General features: G+C 41.3%; 1 protein-coding gene across 7 annotated transcripts in view; it reads right to left on the bottom strand.

Annotated features, from left to right (window-relative positions):
- The window catches only part of PIWIL4 (piwi like RNA-mediated gene silencing 4), a 69,033-nt gene that overhangs the window by 3,608 nt on the left and 50,565 nt on the right, over positions 1-14,860 (bottom strand). For 4 of the 7 annotated variants that reach the window (XM_039538704.1, XM_039538714.1, XM_039538694.1 and 1 more), the window contains 4 exons: positions 12,810-12,913; positions 10,083-10,153; positions 5,487-5,640; positions 4,978-5,103 (listed from right to left, as the gene is read on the bottom strand). In XM_039538704.1, the coding sequence (XP_039394638.1) occupies positions 4,978-5,103; positions 5,487-5,640; positions 10,083-10,153; positions 12,810-12,913 (455 nt within the window). Of the gene's footprint in view, positions 1-4,977; positions 5,104-5,486; positions 5,641-10,082; positions 10,154-12,809; positions 12,914-14,860 lie in introns of those variants that run through there. The other 3 variants (XR_005598458.1, XM_039538739.1, XM_039538735.1) reach the window with 3 other exon arrangements.

Here is a 14,860-nt window from a genome sequence, read left to right as displayed (position 1 = left end):
GCCTGTGCCGGGGCCCTGGGAAGGGGTGCCTCTCCTCGATGCAGCAGGCCTGTGCCGGGGCCCGGGGGGAGAAGCTCCTCATCTTTCCCTGCTGCTGCAGGTCCATGCTGGGGCCAGCAGGGAAGGGCACCTCTCCCTGCCACCACAGGTCCGTGGTGGGACCCGGCGGGGAGAGGCTCCTCTCCTTGCCACCGCAGGTTCATGCTGGAGGAGAAGCATCTCTCCCTGCTGCAGCCTCAAGCCCTTGTGCGGGGCTTAACAGGCAGCTGCACAGCCACACAGCTAATAGGGAACTTAGCTGAGGAGCTGCTGGATCTGCTCAGTATTTGGGGAGAGGAGGCTGTACAGTCCCAGCTGCACTTCAGCCATAGGAATTTCGATACCCATGAGTAGATTTCTTGAGGCTTGTACGAAAAGGGGTATGACCAGGACATGGTGCAGTGCAGAGCAAAGACAAGAAAGCTGAGGCAGGCGAACCAGAAGGCGAGGGAAGCAAACCGTCGTTCTAGTGCTGCACCCAAGACCTGTTGGTTCCATAAGGAGCTGAACACTATCCTCAGAGGCAACCCCCACCTCCACCGCCAAGACGTCCATGGATACTTGGACAGGCCTGGAGGCGGCAGGACCACCTAACCTGGAGGACGAAGTCATTGATGAAGAGGTGGAGATAGACAATGATTTGGAGCCCATAGGGGGGTTGCCCAGTGGGGCAGGCAGCCAGAAACTGTTCACCACTCTGGAGGTGTCTAGCCAGTCTCAGCAGTTGCTCTCCAGCAAGCAAGAAGCAGGAGAGCACATGCCTGCTAAGCGGCTGTGCTTTGTGTAGTTGAAATTATAGCGACCAAAGATCACTTGCTAGTTGCAATGCGAAGCTGAGCCCTCCAGTAGAATAAACCTTTCTATCAAAGAGGTCCAGCTTCTTCACATCCTTTCCTTTGGGTGTTGGACCTTGCTGCCCCTGCTTCTCCCATTCATTTGGGGCCGCTACCACCATTGACCCAGGCTGAGTGGGGGTAAAGAGGTATTTGTACCCTTTTGATGGCACAAAGTACTTTCTCTCTATCCCTTTAGTTGCGGGAAGTAGAGAGGCGGGTGTCAGCCACAATGTCATGGTAGTGGTCTGAATGGTCTTTATGAGCAGTAAGGCCACCCTCGAAGGGCCCTTGTATCAAAATATCCACCACAGGGTTCGTTGCCTCCTCCACTTGGAGTCCCAGATTCTGGGCCACTCTCCTCAACAGCTCCTGGTGAGCCCTGTTGTCCATTGGAGTTGGTGTCACCACTTCATCAGGGGTGAAGATGACGTGGGCTGGTACATGGCCCTTCTGTCCCTCCAGCTTGCAGGGTCTAGCCTATGCTGATTCCTCAGTTTTGGTGCCAAGCTCGGCACCAGCCCTGATCTCGGTGCTGGCCTCAGTGCTGTGCTCCTGTGTAGAACACTTACCCCTATCCCCCAGCCAACACTCACCATGCTTGGGGTGTTTGCCAAGGGTCAGCAAGAAAGTGATTGTTGTTACCACAGGTGCATTTTACTGAAATGTTTCAATGCTGTGTGTGAACTTAACAATCACGCTTCTCTATATTGTTTCTTATGCTTCTACAGATGTGGCTTCAGGGGCACCCCCTACACTCTAGCAGAGCATGTCGGCCAGATGATAAAGCACGCAAGACAGAGCAAAGACGACATGTTCGGGGAGGTACTGCAATTCTCCAATGCAGAGAAAAGGGAATGCCAGGAATGGAGGGAAGCCAAAAGGCGGGACAGAAAATAAAATCAGAAGTTCATTAAGGATGTTACTGTGCAGATGATTAAAGTCATGGAGGAGCAAACGCAGATGCTGAAGTCCTTAATAATGCTGCATACTGAGCAGATGCTTGCCCACCCTCCCTTGCAGCACATTCAAAACGCTTTTCCATGTCCCCCAACTCCACACTCACATTCCTTTCCATTTTCCAAGACTTCTCTATTTCCCATTCACTCCACCCCCTTGGACAACTTTCAGAGTGATAGCTAGACTTATGCACAACTCTGAAAGTCTGCCCTTCCCTGGTACCTTCTTTCCCACCAAGTGTGTTTGTGTTGTTTTTTGTGTAATAAAAGCAAAGTTTTTGAATAAGTAATCTTTGTGTCCTACAAATTGAGACAGCAGGCACTACCAAGACATACACAGGCAGTTTAATCATCTGGAATTTAAGGCCTCAAAATTCACAATTCCTTCCTAGGAAAACTAGATGTAATGTAACACTGCTGTACCGGGCACAGGGATATACCTTACTGGTTCTAATTTTCAAAGTGTTGCCTCAAAGCCTCCCTAATTCGAATTGCCCCCCTCTGAGCCCCTGATAGCCCTGGTATCTGGCTGCTCAAAATCAGCAGCCAGGCAGTCTGCCTCGGCACTCCACCTCTGAGCAAACCTTTCACCCTTAGCTTCACAAATATTACACAACATACAACACGCAGCTGTGACCATGGGATTATTATCCACATTGAGGTCTAATCTGCCATAAAGGCATCACCAGTGCGCCTTTAATCTGCCAAAGGCACATTCCATGGTCATCCGGCACCTACTCAGCCTGTTGTTGAACCGCTCCTTACTGATATCCAAGTTTCCTGTGTACGGTTTCCTGAGCCATGGCTGTAAGAGGTACGCTAGGTCTCCTAGGATCACTTCAACATCCCCCACAGTAATCTTCTGGTCCGGAAAGAAAGTCCCCACTTGCAGCTTTCTGTAAAGGCTGGTGTTCCTGAAGATGCATGAAGTGGGTTCAGGGTACATAAATATACAAGGCATGCTGTGTTTGTGTGCTCAACATTTCCCTGTACAGCTAATCTGTATATCAGAAAAAACGGTTACTTACCTTTTTGTAACTATTGTTCTTCAAGATGTGTTGCTCATGTCCAATCCAAGTAGGTGTGTGCGTGCCACGGACACAGTTGCAGGAAGGTTTTCCCCCTAGCGGCAGCCTTCGGGTTGGTCGAAGTGCCCCCTGGAATCGCACCTTCATGGTGCCACAAATAGGGCCCTGCCGAACCGCCGCTTCTTCAGCTCCTTCTTGCCAGCTGGCTCCAACAGAAGGGTAGGCGAATGGGTCATGGAGTGGACATGCACCTTCCTGGACCACTCCACATTTATGTCAGTGAAACACCCACAGTGATTCACAAGCACCTGCAACACCATGGAGAAGTACCCCTTCCTATTAATGTACTCTGTTGCAAGGTGGTCTGGTGTCAAAATTGGCACCCTCCACAAAATATCGCCCCTCCAGAGTTAGGGAAATCCATTTCTGCCAAGCTGTCCACTATTTCACACACATTTCCCTGAGTCAGGGTCCTTCATAGAAGGATGCAATTAATGGCCCTGCACACTTGCGTTAACACAGCCCCAACGGTCAACTTTCTGACTCCAAACTGATTCACGACTGACCGGTAGCAGGCTGGAGTCACCAGCTTCCACACTGCGATTGCCATATGCTTCTCTACCAATAGGGCAACTCTGGGTCCGATGTTCTAGTGCCGTTGTGCTGGGGTGAGCACACAGTTCCAAGAAGGTGGTTTTCTGCATCTGAAAGTTCTGTAGCCACTGTTAGTCATCCCAGACCGGCATGACAATATGATCCCACCACTCCCTGCTTGTTTCCTGAGCCCAAAAACGATGGTCCACCATGTGCAGCTGTTCCGTGAATGCCAACAGAAATCTAAGTTGCTTCTATCCATATCACAGAGCAGATGAGGCGACCGGGAGTCCTGTTTGGTTAGGAACTTCATGATTAACTGCACTGCCATCCGTGATGTCTTAATGACAGTTATCAGAGCATAGGAGAGCAGTGCGGGATCCAACCCTTCACACACAGATGCTGGGGTGCACAGCGAACCAGGGCTGTTGAAAAATGCCATGAAAGAAAGCTGGAAGACCACTGAACGCTGGGATGGAAAACAATGCATCATGGGATGTTGAGCCCAGTCCCAAGATGCACTGTGATCCACTCCGCTTTCCCACAAGACTTAGTGGCAGAAGGTGTTGAGCTGAACTGTGGCATAGATACTCTCAATGCACTGCTCACACTGTCAATGCTAGTGCCCGATGACAGAGGGAGAGTAGTGTGAACATGCAATACCAATTTTTATTATCGCGCTTTTTGAGTGTCAACATAACTTTTGTCGACAAAACTCTGTAGTGTACACAAGGCCGAGTTTAAAATCTTGGCTGAAATGGGTTTGAAAAGGACATCAAAATGCAGACTTTTTTCTTTGTTAGGTTTCTGAGTCTGTCATCTCTGTATCGACGTCCATTAATGTAGCATCTTTGGTTAGTTACATTAATATTAATACCTATAACCAGTATAACAGAGAAAATAAACTTTAGGATTCTCATATGCGTCCGATTCGCCCACGTATTACTCTAACTTCATGCCAGTGAAATAAATGGAATTGCATCAACTTAAACCTGGAGTAATGCACGGGCAAATCAGACCCACATGAGAATCTTAAAGTTGTATTTTCTCTGGGGGGGGTTTGGGGTTTTTTTTTTGAAGGATTTATCTTTTAAAATACAATGTAAAGATGAATGGATTATATTGGTACGTACATTTTGTATACTATAACTGTCATTTAAAAAAATTAATGCAGTTTATGTACTTTTTCAATTTGGTTAGTGTAATTCAGTGCAGAACACTGTATATTTCACTTTTAATAGGAGTTTCAAAATCAGAATTTTTGTACATGGATTAAACGTAAAATGAATTGTTTGCTGAAGAAATTCTACAAGCATATCTGAAAACAGATACATTTGCTCCTTCAAACAAATTATACTGTATGGTTGTTGAATTAGGAGAGCTGAAAAAATTTCATGGTGCCTTTCTAACCTGAAGTTTTAGAAGACTCCTACTTAATAACATTATACTCCCTTAATTTGATATTCAAATTGTACTTTATGAAGGAGACAGCAGGTTCTTTCCGTTTGACGCAAGTATACTTGCCATTCAGGACGAGTAGCCTCTGTGTCAACAATAGTGCCAACAGGTGGGTTTTGCAGGCTTCTGTTTGCCTCTGCAAAGAATCGAGGAATGCATTTCTTCCTGACCACAATCACTGACACTTTGGGACTTGAAACAAAGGACAAATATAAAGTAGCTATAATAAAAGATTTCATATTACCTCTTTCCTAGTTATAAAAGGACTAAGAATAGAAACAGGCAGATGGCTTGAATTATGTTGCTATATCTCATTCAGAATGTTCTATATAGAACAGATTTATATGTCTTTTTATAAAGCATATAAACAATGCTTTCAGCTTTGAGAGCTGAAAGAACACATTAAGTTACATGATAGTGTCTGTAAGTCCTCAGTCTCTTTGGATGTCAGCCAGAATTTTATGTTTTCAGATATATTCTACAGGAAATGACATAATAGATACAAGTACATTGAATTTGCTTTGATTTCTCCAACATGGAAGGGGGGGGGGGCAGGGAGAAGAAATTCTAGTTACCTGTAATTAGTAGTTAATTCTGTGAGGACACTAAGTAATTGTGGGACCTCATAATCCACCACCATCTTCAGCTGGCCATCTGCAACACCATCACGGTATACTATGATGCGCGCAGGCAACTCACAATTATACTTGTGCCACTTGCTGATAGCGCCTATATTACATACCGCATCAGTAAGGAGAGAGTGATCAGGGTTTATTTCTTTGCAACCTAATTTAATATTAATATTCTTGTTTTCTTTTGTAACAATATTCCATCATTTTGTTTTGATTTTCAGAGAATATTGTGTCAAAAATAGTACTGGAGATAAAAACGTATATCATCTAGCCCTGGCTCTAGAGGTAATAAATCTCCCTCTCTGCTAAAATGTGTACTGTACTGTATGCACTGTTAATAGTAACAGCAAGTTCTCTGATGCATTTTTGTTTCACTTGAATATTTTTGATGCATGAATATACAGCATATTATTTTATGAAACTTATAGTACAAATTCATTCCTGGTGTTAATGACTCAAATAAATTGATTATATCTTTTTATTGTGGTTTCCTGTATTTTATATATAGTTGGCTCCATCAAACGTTCATGATTTACCAAAAGCTAAACACAGTTTTTATCTATTCCTAGTACCAAAGAAAACTACAAATGCTTGTATTTAAGATTCTGTAAATACAGACTACCTAATGCAGAACACTATATATTTCTGTGTATATAATAAACATATATTACAAACACACATCCATCTTAGATCTATTTAAAGCTGGGCACAATTTATAATTAAGGCTGTCAATTAATTGCAGTTAATTACGCAATTAACGCAAAAAATGAATCGTGGTTAATCAGGTTAATCGCACTGTTAAATACCAATTGAAATTTATTAAATATTCTGGATGTTTTTATACATTTTCAAATATATTTATTTCAATTACAATGCAGACTACAAAGTGTACAGTAAAAAGAACAGGAGTACTTGTGGCACCTTAGAGACTAACAAATTTATTTGAGCATAAACTTTCGTGGGCTACAGCCCACTTCATCGGATGCACAGACTGGAACATACAGCAAGAAGATATTTATACATACAGAGAACATGAAAAGGTGGAAGTAGCCATACCAACTGTAAGAGGCCACTCAAAGTGTACAGTGCTTATTTTATATTATTTATTTTTATTACAAACATTTGCACTGTAAAAAAGAAACAAAAGCATAAGTGCCAACTCCATGGGTGCTCCAGGGCTGGAGTACCCATGGGGAAAATGTTGTGGGTTCTTACGACCCACCGGTAGCCCCCCTATCAGCTCTTCCTCATCCACCAGTGCCTCCTGTCTGCTGGTGGGTCCCATGGTTCAGCACCTCCCTCTCCCTGCCCGCTGTTTCGTGGTGTGCATAAGGCTGGGGGTGGAGGAGGGAGTAGCGAGGACATGGCGCACTTGGGGGAAGGAAGAGGCAGAGCGGGGCCAGGAGAGGTGGGGCAGGGATGGGGCCTTGGGGGAAGAGGTAGAGTGGGGGCGGGGACTTGAGCAGAGCCAGGAGTCAAGCATCCCCCAGCAATTTGGAAAGTCGGCACCTGTGAGCAAAAGAAAATAGTATTTTTCAATTCACCTCAGACAAGTACTGTAGTGCAATCTCTTTGTCGTGAAAGTACAACTTACAAAATGTAGATTTTTGTTATTTAACTGCATTCAAAAACTAAACAATGTAAAACTTCAGAGCCTACAAGTCCACATAGTACTACTACTTATTCAGCTGATTGCTAAGACAAACAAGTTTGTTTACATTTACGGGAGATAATACTGCCCGCTTCTTATTCACAGTGTAACCTGAAAGTGAGAACAGGTGTTCGCTTGGCACTTTTGTAGCCAGAACTGCAAGGTTTTTGTACCAGATATGCTAAATATTCGTATGCTCCCTTCATGCTTCGACCACTGTTCCAGAGGACATGATTCCATGCTGATGACACTCCTTAGAAAAATAATACATTGATTAAATTTGTGACTGAATTACTTGAGTGAGAATTGTATGTCTCCTGATCTGTGGTTTTACCCATATTCTGCCATATAGTTCATATTATGGCAGTCTCAGATGATGACCCAGCACATGTTGTTCATTTTAAGATCACTTTCACTGCTTTGACAAAATGCAAAAGTACCAATGTGAGATTTCTAACGACAGCTACATCACTCAACCCAAGGTTTAATCTCAAGTGCCTTCCAAAATCTGAGAGGGATGAAGTGTGGAACATGCTTTGAGAAGTCTTAAAAGAGCAGCACTCCCATGTGGAAACTATAGAAACTGAACCACCAAAAAGAAAATAAACTTTCTGCTGGTGGCATCTGACTCAGATGATGAAAATGAACATGCAACAGTATGCACTGCTTTGGATCGTTATTGAGCAGAACCCGTCATCAGTATGGATGCATATCCTCTGGAATGGTGGTTGGATCATGAAGGGACATATAAATCTTTAGCGCATCTAGCACGTAAATATCTTGCAACACCAGCTATAACAGTGCAATGCGAATGCCTGTTCTCTTTCAGGTAACACTGAAAACAAGAAGCAGGTAGCATTATCTCCTGCAAATGTAAACACACTTGTTTGTCTGAGTGATTGGTTGAACAAGAAGTAGGACTGAGTGGACTTGTAGGCTCTAAAGTTTTACATAGTTTTTATTTTTGAATACAGTTTTTTTTGTACATAATTCTATATTTGTAAGTTCAACTTTCATGATAGAGATTGCACTACAGTACTTGTATTAGGTGAATTGAAAAGAACTGTTTTTAGCAGTGCAAATATTTGTATTTTGTGTTGTAACTGAAATCAATATATTTGAAAATGTAGAAAACATCCAAAAATATTTAAATAAATGGTATTCTATTATTATTAACAGCACAATTAATCAAGATTATTTTTTTAATCACTGGATAGCCCTATTTATAATATACTTGAAATATGCAAATTATGGGGCAAAGCCTACCACAGTAAATGGAAACATTCCCACTGATGTTAATGCACTTTGGATCAGGATATAAGTCTCCAGAGGCCAAAATCAAAGATGCAAGTTACACACTGGAAATGGGTGTATATAGTGTAAATAAACTGATGTAACTTGCATGATGAAGAGTTGGACAAAAGCCACATTTCTGAATTTGGATCTTTTTCTTTGCATCTGCTAGGCACCAATTCCTTAACTCAAAATAAAGCAGAGTACTGTGCTGGAATGGCAGAGAGTGAGATTTCCCTCTTCCTGTACCTGACCCCAGCCATCCCAAAAATAGAGCAGCAGCATCAGAACAAGGAGCAGGGTGATCCAAGCCATCCTGAAGACCAATAGCACTGGGCTCCTTGCCTGTTACTGCCACAGAGGGCTCTTCTACGGGGAGGAAGAGGGGAAACGTGAGGAGCAAAGATTCTGCTAGACATTCTCCCACTGAGCACGTGTGGGCCTCTGCTTTTGGTGGGGAAGCCCCACCAAGGCCCATCACTCCTAGGAGTGATGGCTGGACTCTGGCAGCCTTAGCACTGGTGACAGGCAGACTGCCCCTCTTGAAGTGACAGCAACATTGGAACCACCTCTCTGAAGAGTTATACTACATCTGCACTGCAGGCTTCTTTCAGCAGTGTGTAGTGTAAATACTCAGACCCCCAGCATAGATATAAACAGCACTGTTGATGGTGAGACATGGCTTAGGCAAGTAAATATACATCGGGGGGGGAGGGGGCTATATAACCAAGTACATACCCTACATGGTTCTGCTCGCCCAAGACGTGCCTCCCTATCTACACTGCTATTTTTAGCCATCTACTGTCCCAGTGCCTGAGCCTTTCCCAGCTGCAGGAAAAGAGTCTGGTGGGGAAGCTACTGACACCTTTTGGAAATGCCAGAGCATTTTATTGAGTTGACACATACTGCAGCGTGAAGCTACATGTACCCTGCATGCTACCAAAAGTGGTGTATAGTGTAGACGTAAGCCTTTGGAAGACCACATTTGGTTCTTGGGAGGTTTTCTTCACAACCACAAGAGCTAGAAATGGGGTTGAGGTGTTTTGTTTTGTTTTTTGGTAGAGCTTAGATTCTACAGATGTTGACGAAGAAGAGTTCTAATCATGCTGGATGAGTGACATTTTCAAGGTCTCTTACTATATATTACCATGTAATTTTGATTATGTATTTATCTAGCACACCTGGTGAGCCTTACTCTTTACAAATACATAATAAGTCAAGGTTCCTGCCCCAAGGAGCTTACAAAGTGAGAACATGGGAGTAGTACTCTGGATAGTGAATAAGGACTATTCCTGTGACTAAGGATTTACAAGTTAAACCCCTAACTTATTATTAGAAGAACCAATAAAAGAATATTAGAACTTACAAAATACAGAGTAATTGGTGTAATAATGTTGTGCATCTGGTTTTAAAACTAGTTTGGGTAGCCAATTTCTGTAATAATAATAGTTTCTATAATACTACAGGTTCTGATGCACTGTGAAATTCATTTACACAAGAGATTAGAATGTAATGCAAACAATACATTGAGAAATAGCCAATAATCAACCTATAAACTGTATTGCTCTAACTTTAAAAGATACATGACAGTATACCTTTCATGCAGACTTTTAAACAATCTGCGATATCAGTCCCTGTATTCTGAAGGATGCAGCGAGAGACCCACCTAAAAATAAGTAGTAAGTTACTAGGCAACCACTACAATTGTGTTCTGAGTTTTGCATTACTTTAACACCAAGTTTCCTTTACTATTGGCTGCGCTTCTCGTAAATCATGCAGCCATCACCTGAAACTACTAATAAAGGGAGGACTCTTCAAAGTAGGGATAGCTTAGGAGAATATGAAATTCAGATTCTGAGCAATGCAGTAGAACAGGTTAGACCTGCCTTATTCCCCAGGATTTATGAGCTACAGTTTTCAAACTTGATGTCTAGTTAGCTCACACTGATTCCATTGGTAGATTAAATGTTCAACAGCTCTGAAAATGAGCTAGTTGGTGTCTAAAGTTGGCCACCCAAAACACTGAGGACTCTGAAGTTAGAGGCCACTTTTGAAAACTTGAGCTTCAACCTCTTGTTTTTCTTTCTTCTCTGTAAAATGCCTACATCTGTCACTGGGGTGTTGTAAGATGAATAGACTATATTTGTGAGGCACTTTCAGATTCTCTGATGGAAGGCTCTATGTAAATGCTAATTATTATTATTATATGCAGAAGCAGGGGGTACACCAATGAACTGGACTGAACATATATGAAGGGAACATTAACATCCATTCAGCACTGAGAAATTGACCAATCCTATCATGTCAGTTTATAATGAACCCCATCAGGGCTGCCAACAAGTCTTTCCAGGTCCAGGATTATGAAGACACTATCATGCACTAATAAAATAGCTGACTTTGGTTACAATGTTTAATTCTAGAGTTCTTCATAAATAATGCTGTGTGGTTTCAATGGTTTAAAAATACACCCTTACTGGATTACTGTAAAAAAAAATAGCTTTGAAAAAATTAAGTTTGTGTTGGTTGCTGATTATATCCCCAAACACGTAAACCATCACAATATTTAACTTTATACAGACCTCTGAATGCAAAGAAATTTCTTTTTCTAACATTGAATCTATATCATAACAGTGAAATTAAATTGCCACCATTCTATCTTCTGAAGGGTCTACAGACTGAATATTGTATTAACAAACACTTGCCCTGACACTGTATGAATTAAGGATTTGCAATGAATTCACTATCATTATACCAGGTCCAAACTCCAAAAAGTTCTGAACTCATAAATAATAAATATTATTTTATATTTATATAGCACCTTTTATCCTAAAGCACTCCATTAACTACTATTAAAGTCATATACATGAGTCACTTAATCTATCTTTGGGGCAAAAAAAGGCAGCTGTTTAATACTAAGACAGAAAGTGAAAAGAATACTATATCCAATTTAGAAGGCAGAATGTAATTACCTAATTCAGCAAAGACAACAGGGTTAACACCCATATTCTTGCAAAAAATGCCCTTGCCTTTCAATAATACATGCAGATGAATTTTACATCCTATCCAAAAAACAACCACGGACTTTGTGGATGCTCCAGCCCTAGAGCACCCATGGAAAAAAAATTAGTGGGTGCTTAGTACCCACTGGCAGCCAGCACCCCCATCCCTCCCAGTGCCTCCCGCCCGCAGCAATCAGCTGTTCCACGGTGTGCAAAAGGTGCTGGGGGAGAGAAGGGGCGGAGCGGGGCTGGGACGCACTCGGGGCATGGGGTGGGACTGAGTGGGAAGAGGCAGGGTGGGGCCTTTGCGGAAGGAGTGGATTGGAGGCCGGACCTGGGGCAAAGCAGGGGTAGGAAGAAGTGGGGCAAGGGCTTGGGTGGAGGGGTGAAGTGGAGGCGGAGCCTGGGGCTGAGCAGGGGTTGAGCACCCTGAGGGAAAGGAGGAAGCCAGCACCAGTGAGCACATCCAATGTGGGAGTAGAACCCAAGAGTCCCCTTGCTCACCACATTAAACACTGCCTTCCTTAATATTTATGAATAAACATTAAAGACCTACATGGTACTCTTGATCCACATATACAACTACAATCAGTATCAACTGGAAGTGATGCCTAGTGACCAAGGGTGTGATATTGTCTTTAACATGGAAAACACCTCATACGGCTCATAATAGCTGATCTTAAAGAGTATTATATATTCTGTAATACTTAGGAACTGTTTGAGTGATGGATGGAATAAGGGCACAAACTTACTGCTGTTGAAATTGATAGTAAAACATTTATGGCTGATGAGCATAGGCTCATGTCTTAATGGCCATTTTTAAGACTTCTACAGTCTTTATGGATTTAAGAGTCATTTGAAGTTATTTCACATTTGTTTTAAACTCTCGTTTTCTTTGGTGTACTTAAGGGACTGCAAAGAAAAACACAAAATTATTGACTTTTAAAATAAATTATATTTAACTATACTGGTTTGAAATGGCTGTGGTGATTTACTAAGTCTGACTCAGTATGATGGCAGATATTAAGTATGTATATATGTACAGAAATTAATGAATAATGACTCCATTCTGATTATACACCATAATCCCCAAATCTTTTTCAGCCACTGCTTCCCAAGATATAGTCTCACACCTTATAAATATGGTCTATGTTCTTTGTTGCTAGATATATGACCTTACATTTGGTTTTACTGTTTTCTTCCAGGTCTGTGATAGTGCCTTCTGTCCAAAGAATCAAAACAGAAAGTAAGCCCCCAGACACCCTTCTGAGATAAGTAGGCATAATTATAGGACCCTTAGGAGTAGTAGTATAAAAGGCTTACCTAGTAATTTTTGAATTAGTGCTAGCCACAAATCCAACTACTGAACTTCCTTTGTTAAGGGCATCTTTATTGACATCAATACCTATCACCATGAGTGATTTTAGCTGTGAAATAAATGTAAATTGACAATAATTTGGTGATGCACTGAATTATATACAGTACTTCAAATATACTGATTTTCAAAGCTTTACCAAATCACTTTTTGAAACAGTTAAAGAGCCACACAGAGCAAAGCTAGAGTATTGTCAGATGAGACTACGCTATTTTCAATAAAACCCTCAAATCCTCAAATTTAATTTTGTTAAATAAAGACATTTTAAACTCTGTTTAGATGAAACATTCCCACCAATGCTAATGAATCACTTCAGACCTTATTTGCTATATCTGTAAGGTCCTGACCTTGTACCCACATTCTACATAGATCATTTTACCATGCCATCACAATGATATGCCAATGAGCATCAACATGACTAGAGTCTGTAAAACGTGATCCTTTCTTTCTCCCTTTTGCTCACTGGGGGAAAACTGTTAAAAATATTTTATGTATGCTGCTATGCGTATTTATTATTGAAGGCCAGGTCATAGTGTGCTTTCCACTTGGGGGAAAAAAAGTGGTAAAAGGTGATTCTGAGAAGGAACAGATTGCTAAAAGACACTATCAACTTGGAATAATTGAATCAAATCTTTTGAATTAAATTAAAGTGTCAGAAATAACCACTATTTAGGACATCTGTAGATGGGACTCAGGCTCTCTGTAATAGGTAGGAGCAAATATTTCATACAGTACTACTGGTGAAATTTAACTGTGCATTATGAAAATAAGATTGTGTTACTTAATCTGTTTCTACCTATGCAAACTATGAAAGTGAAGAATGTTTCATTCTAAAGAGGGATGGAAATCTCATCCTCATCCCCACAAAATGTTTGTAGTCTGATGCCTCTCTGACCTAATTAAATTACAAGAGGATTCAAATACAGGACTGCAAAAGTACTGCAGATACTTGGGTTAGTGTGCCTATTTTTACTGTTATTTATAATTATAGCAGGACCTCATTACGAGGCTCAGACTCTCATACAACACAAGGAGAAGTAGAGATACAGGGTGAAATTCACATATAGAGCACATCAGACATGGACTTTTAGTGGGGTTGAAAAAGCGTAACTGCAGAGGAGTAACTCAGGGCAAAATTTGGTACATAGTTTACATTTTTATATCTTACTAAATAAACCATAGAAGGGAAGGGGAGTGATAGCAGAGAGGCATAAAGAATGAGCAGAGTTCTCTGGTTCATGAAAAAAGATAAAAGAGAACAGTCATTGTAAGGATATTGTCTAGCACTAATAGAGTTAAGCCCTGCTCATTCAGTAAGGAATCTTGACACCTTTTATGAAGGGAAATCAGATGAAATGGAAGAATTTCAAAAGGAGCATAGGTGTCTCATGATGAAAGATCATACTAAATAAAACAAAGTAGTCCATTTCCTCCACTTAGTTCTGGCAACTGAATTTCAGCATGCTGTCAAGCTGTTTTTATAATGACAAAGAAAATCAATGAATTAAGTAAATTTTCTTGTTAAAGTCAGTGCTAAAGATTAAAGATGAAACAGAATTACCCGTTTCCCATTAAACATTAGATTGATAAAATATATATGAAATAAAGCAGAGTTCTGAATACTTTAAGAAATACAGAAAAACTCCATTTATCTGAACCTCCATGTGGTATGGCGCCCTGGGCAACTGCAACAAAAAGGTTGAGAAACACTGTTGTAGACAGTCCCTATAATGTTCAGGGTTAAAAGGAAAGTGTAAAAATGATCAATACCTGTACTTGTTAAAAAATGAACAAAACATTCTTTGAAAGAACTAGGGGTTTGCATATTCTGTTAAGTAGATAAGAAGAGGTGTGTGTGTTTTAATGCTTTTCCGGGAGTGGTCAGCTAGTTTTAAAGCAATTTCACATCTTAAAATAACAGACAGAAAGCTCTTTGCCCATTCTCCTGATTATCCAAATTTGATTATCCAATCTGGTCCCAGTCCCAATTAGATGAAAT

Source organism: Mauremys reevesii, linkage group 1, assembly GCF_016161935.1.
Source record: "Mauremys reevesii isolate NIE-2019 linkage group 1, ASM1616193v1, whole genome shotgun sequence".
NCBI classification, from domain to species: domain Eukaryota; kingdom Metazoa; phylum Chordata; order Testudines; family Geoemydidae; genus Mauremys; species Mauremys reevesii.
This window is presented reverse-complemented; position numbering and strand designations above follow the sequence as displayed.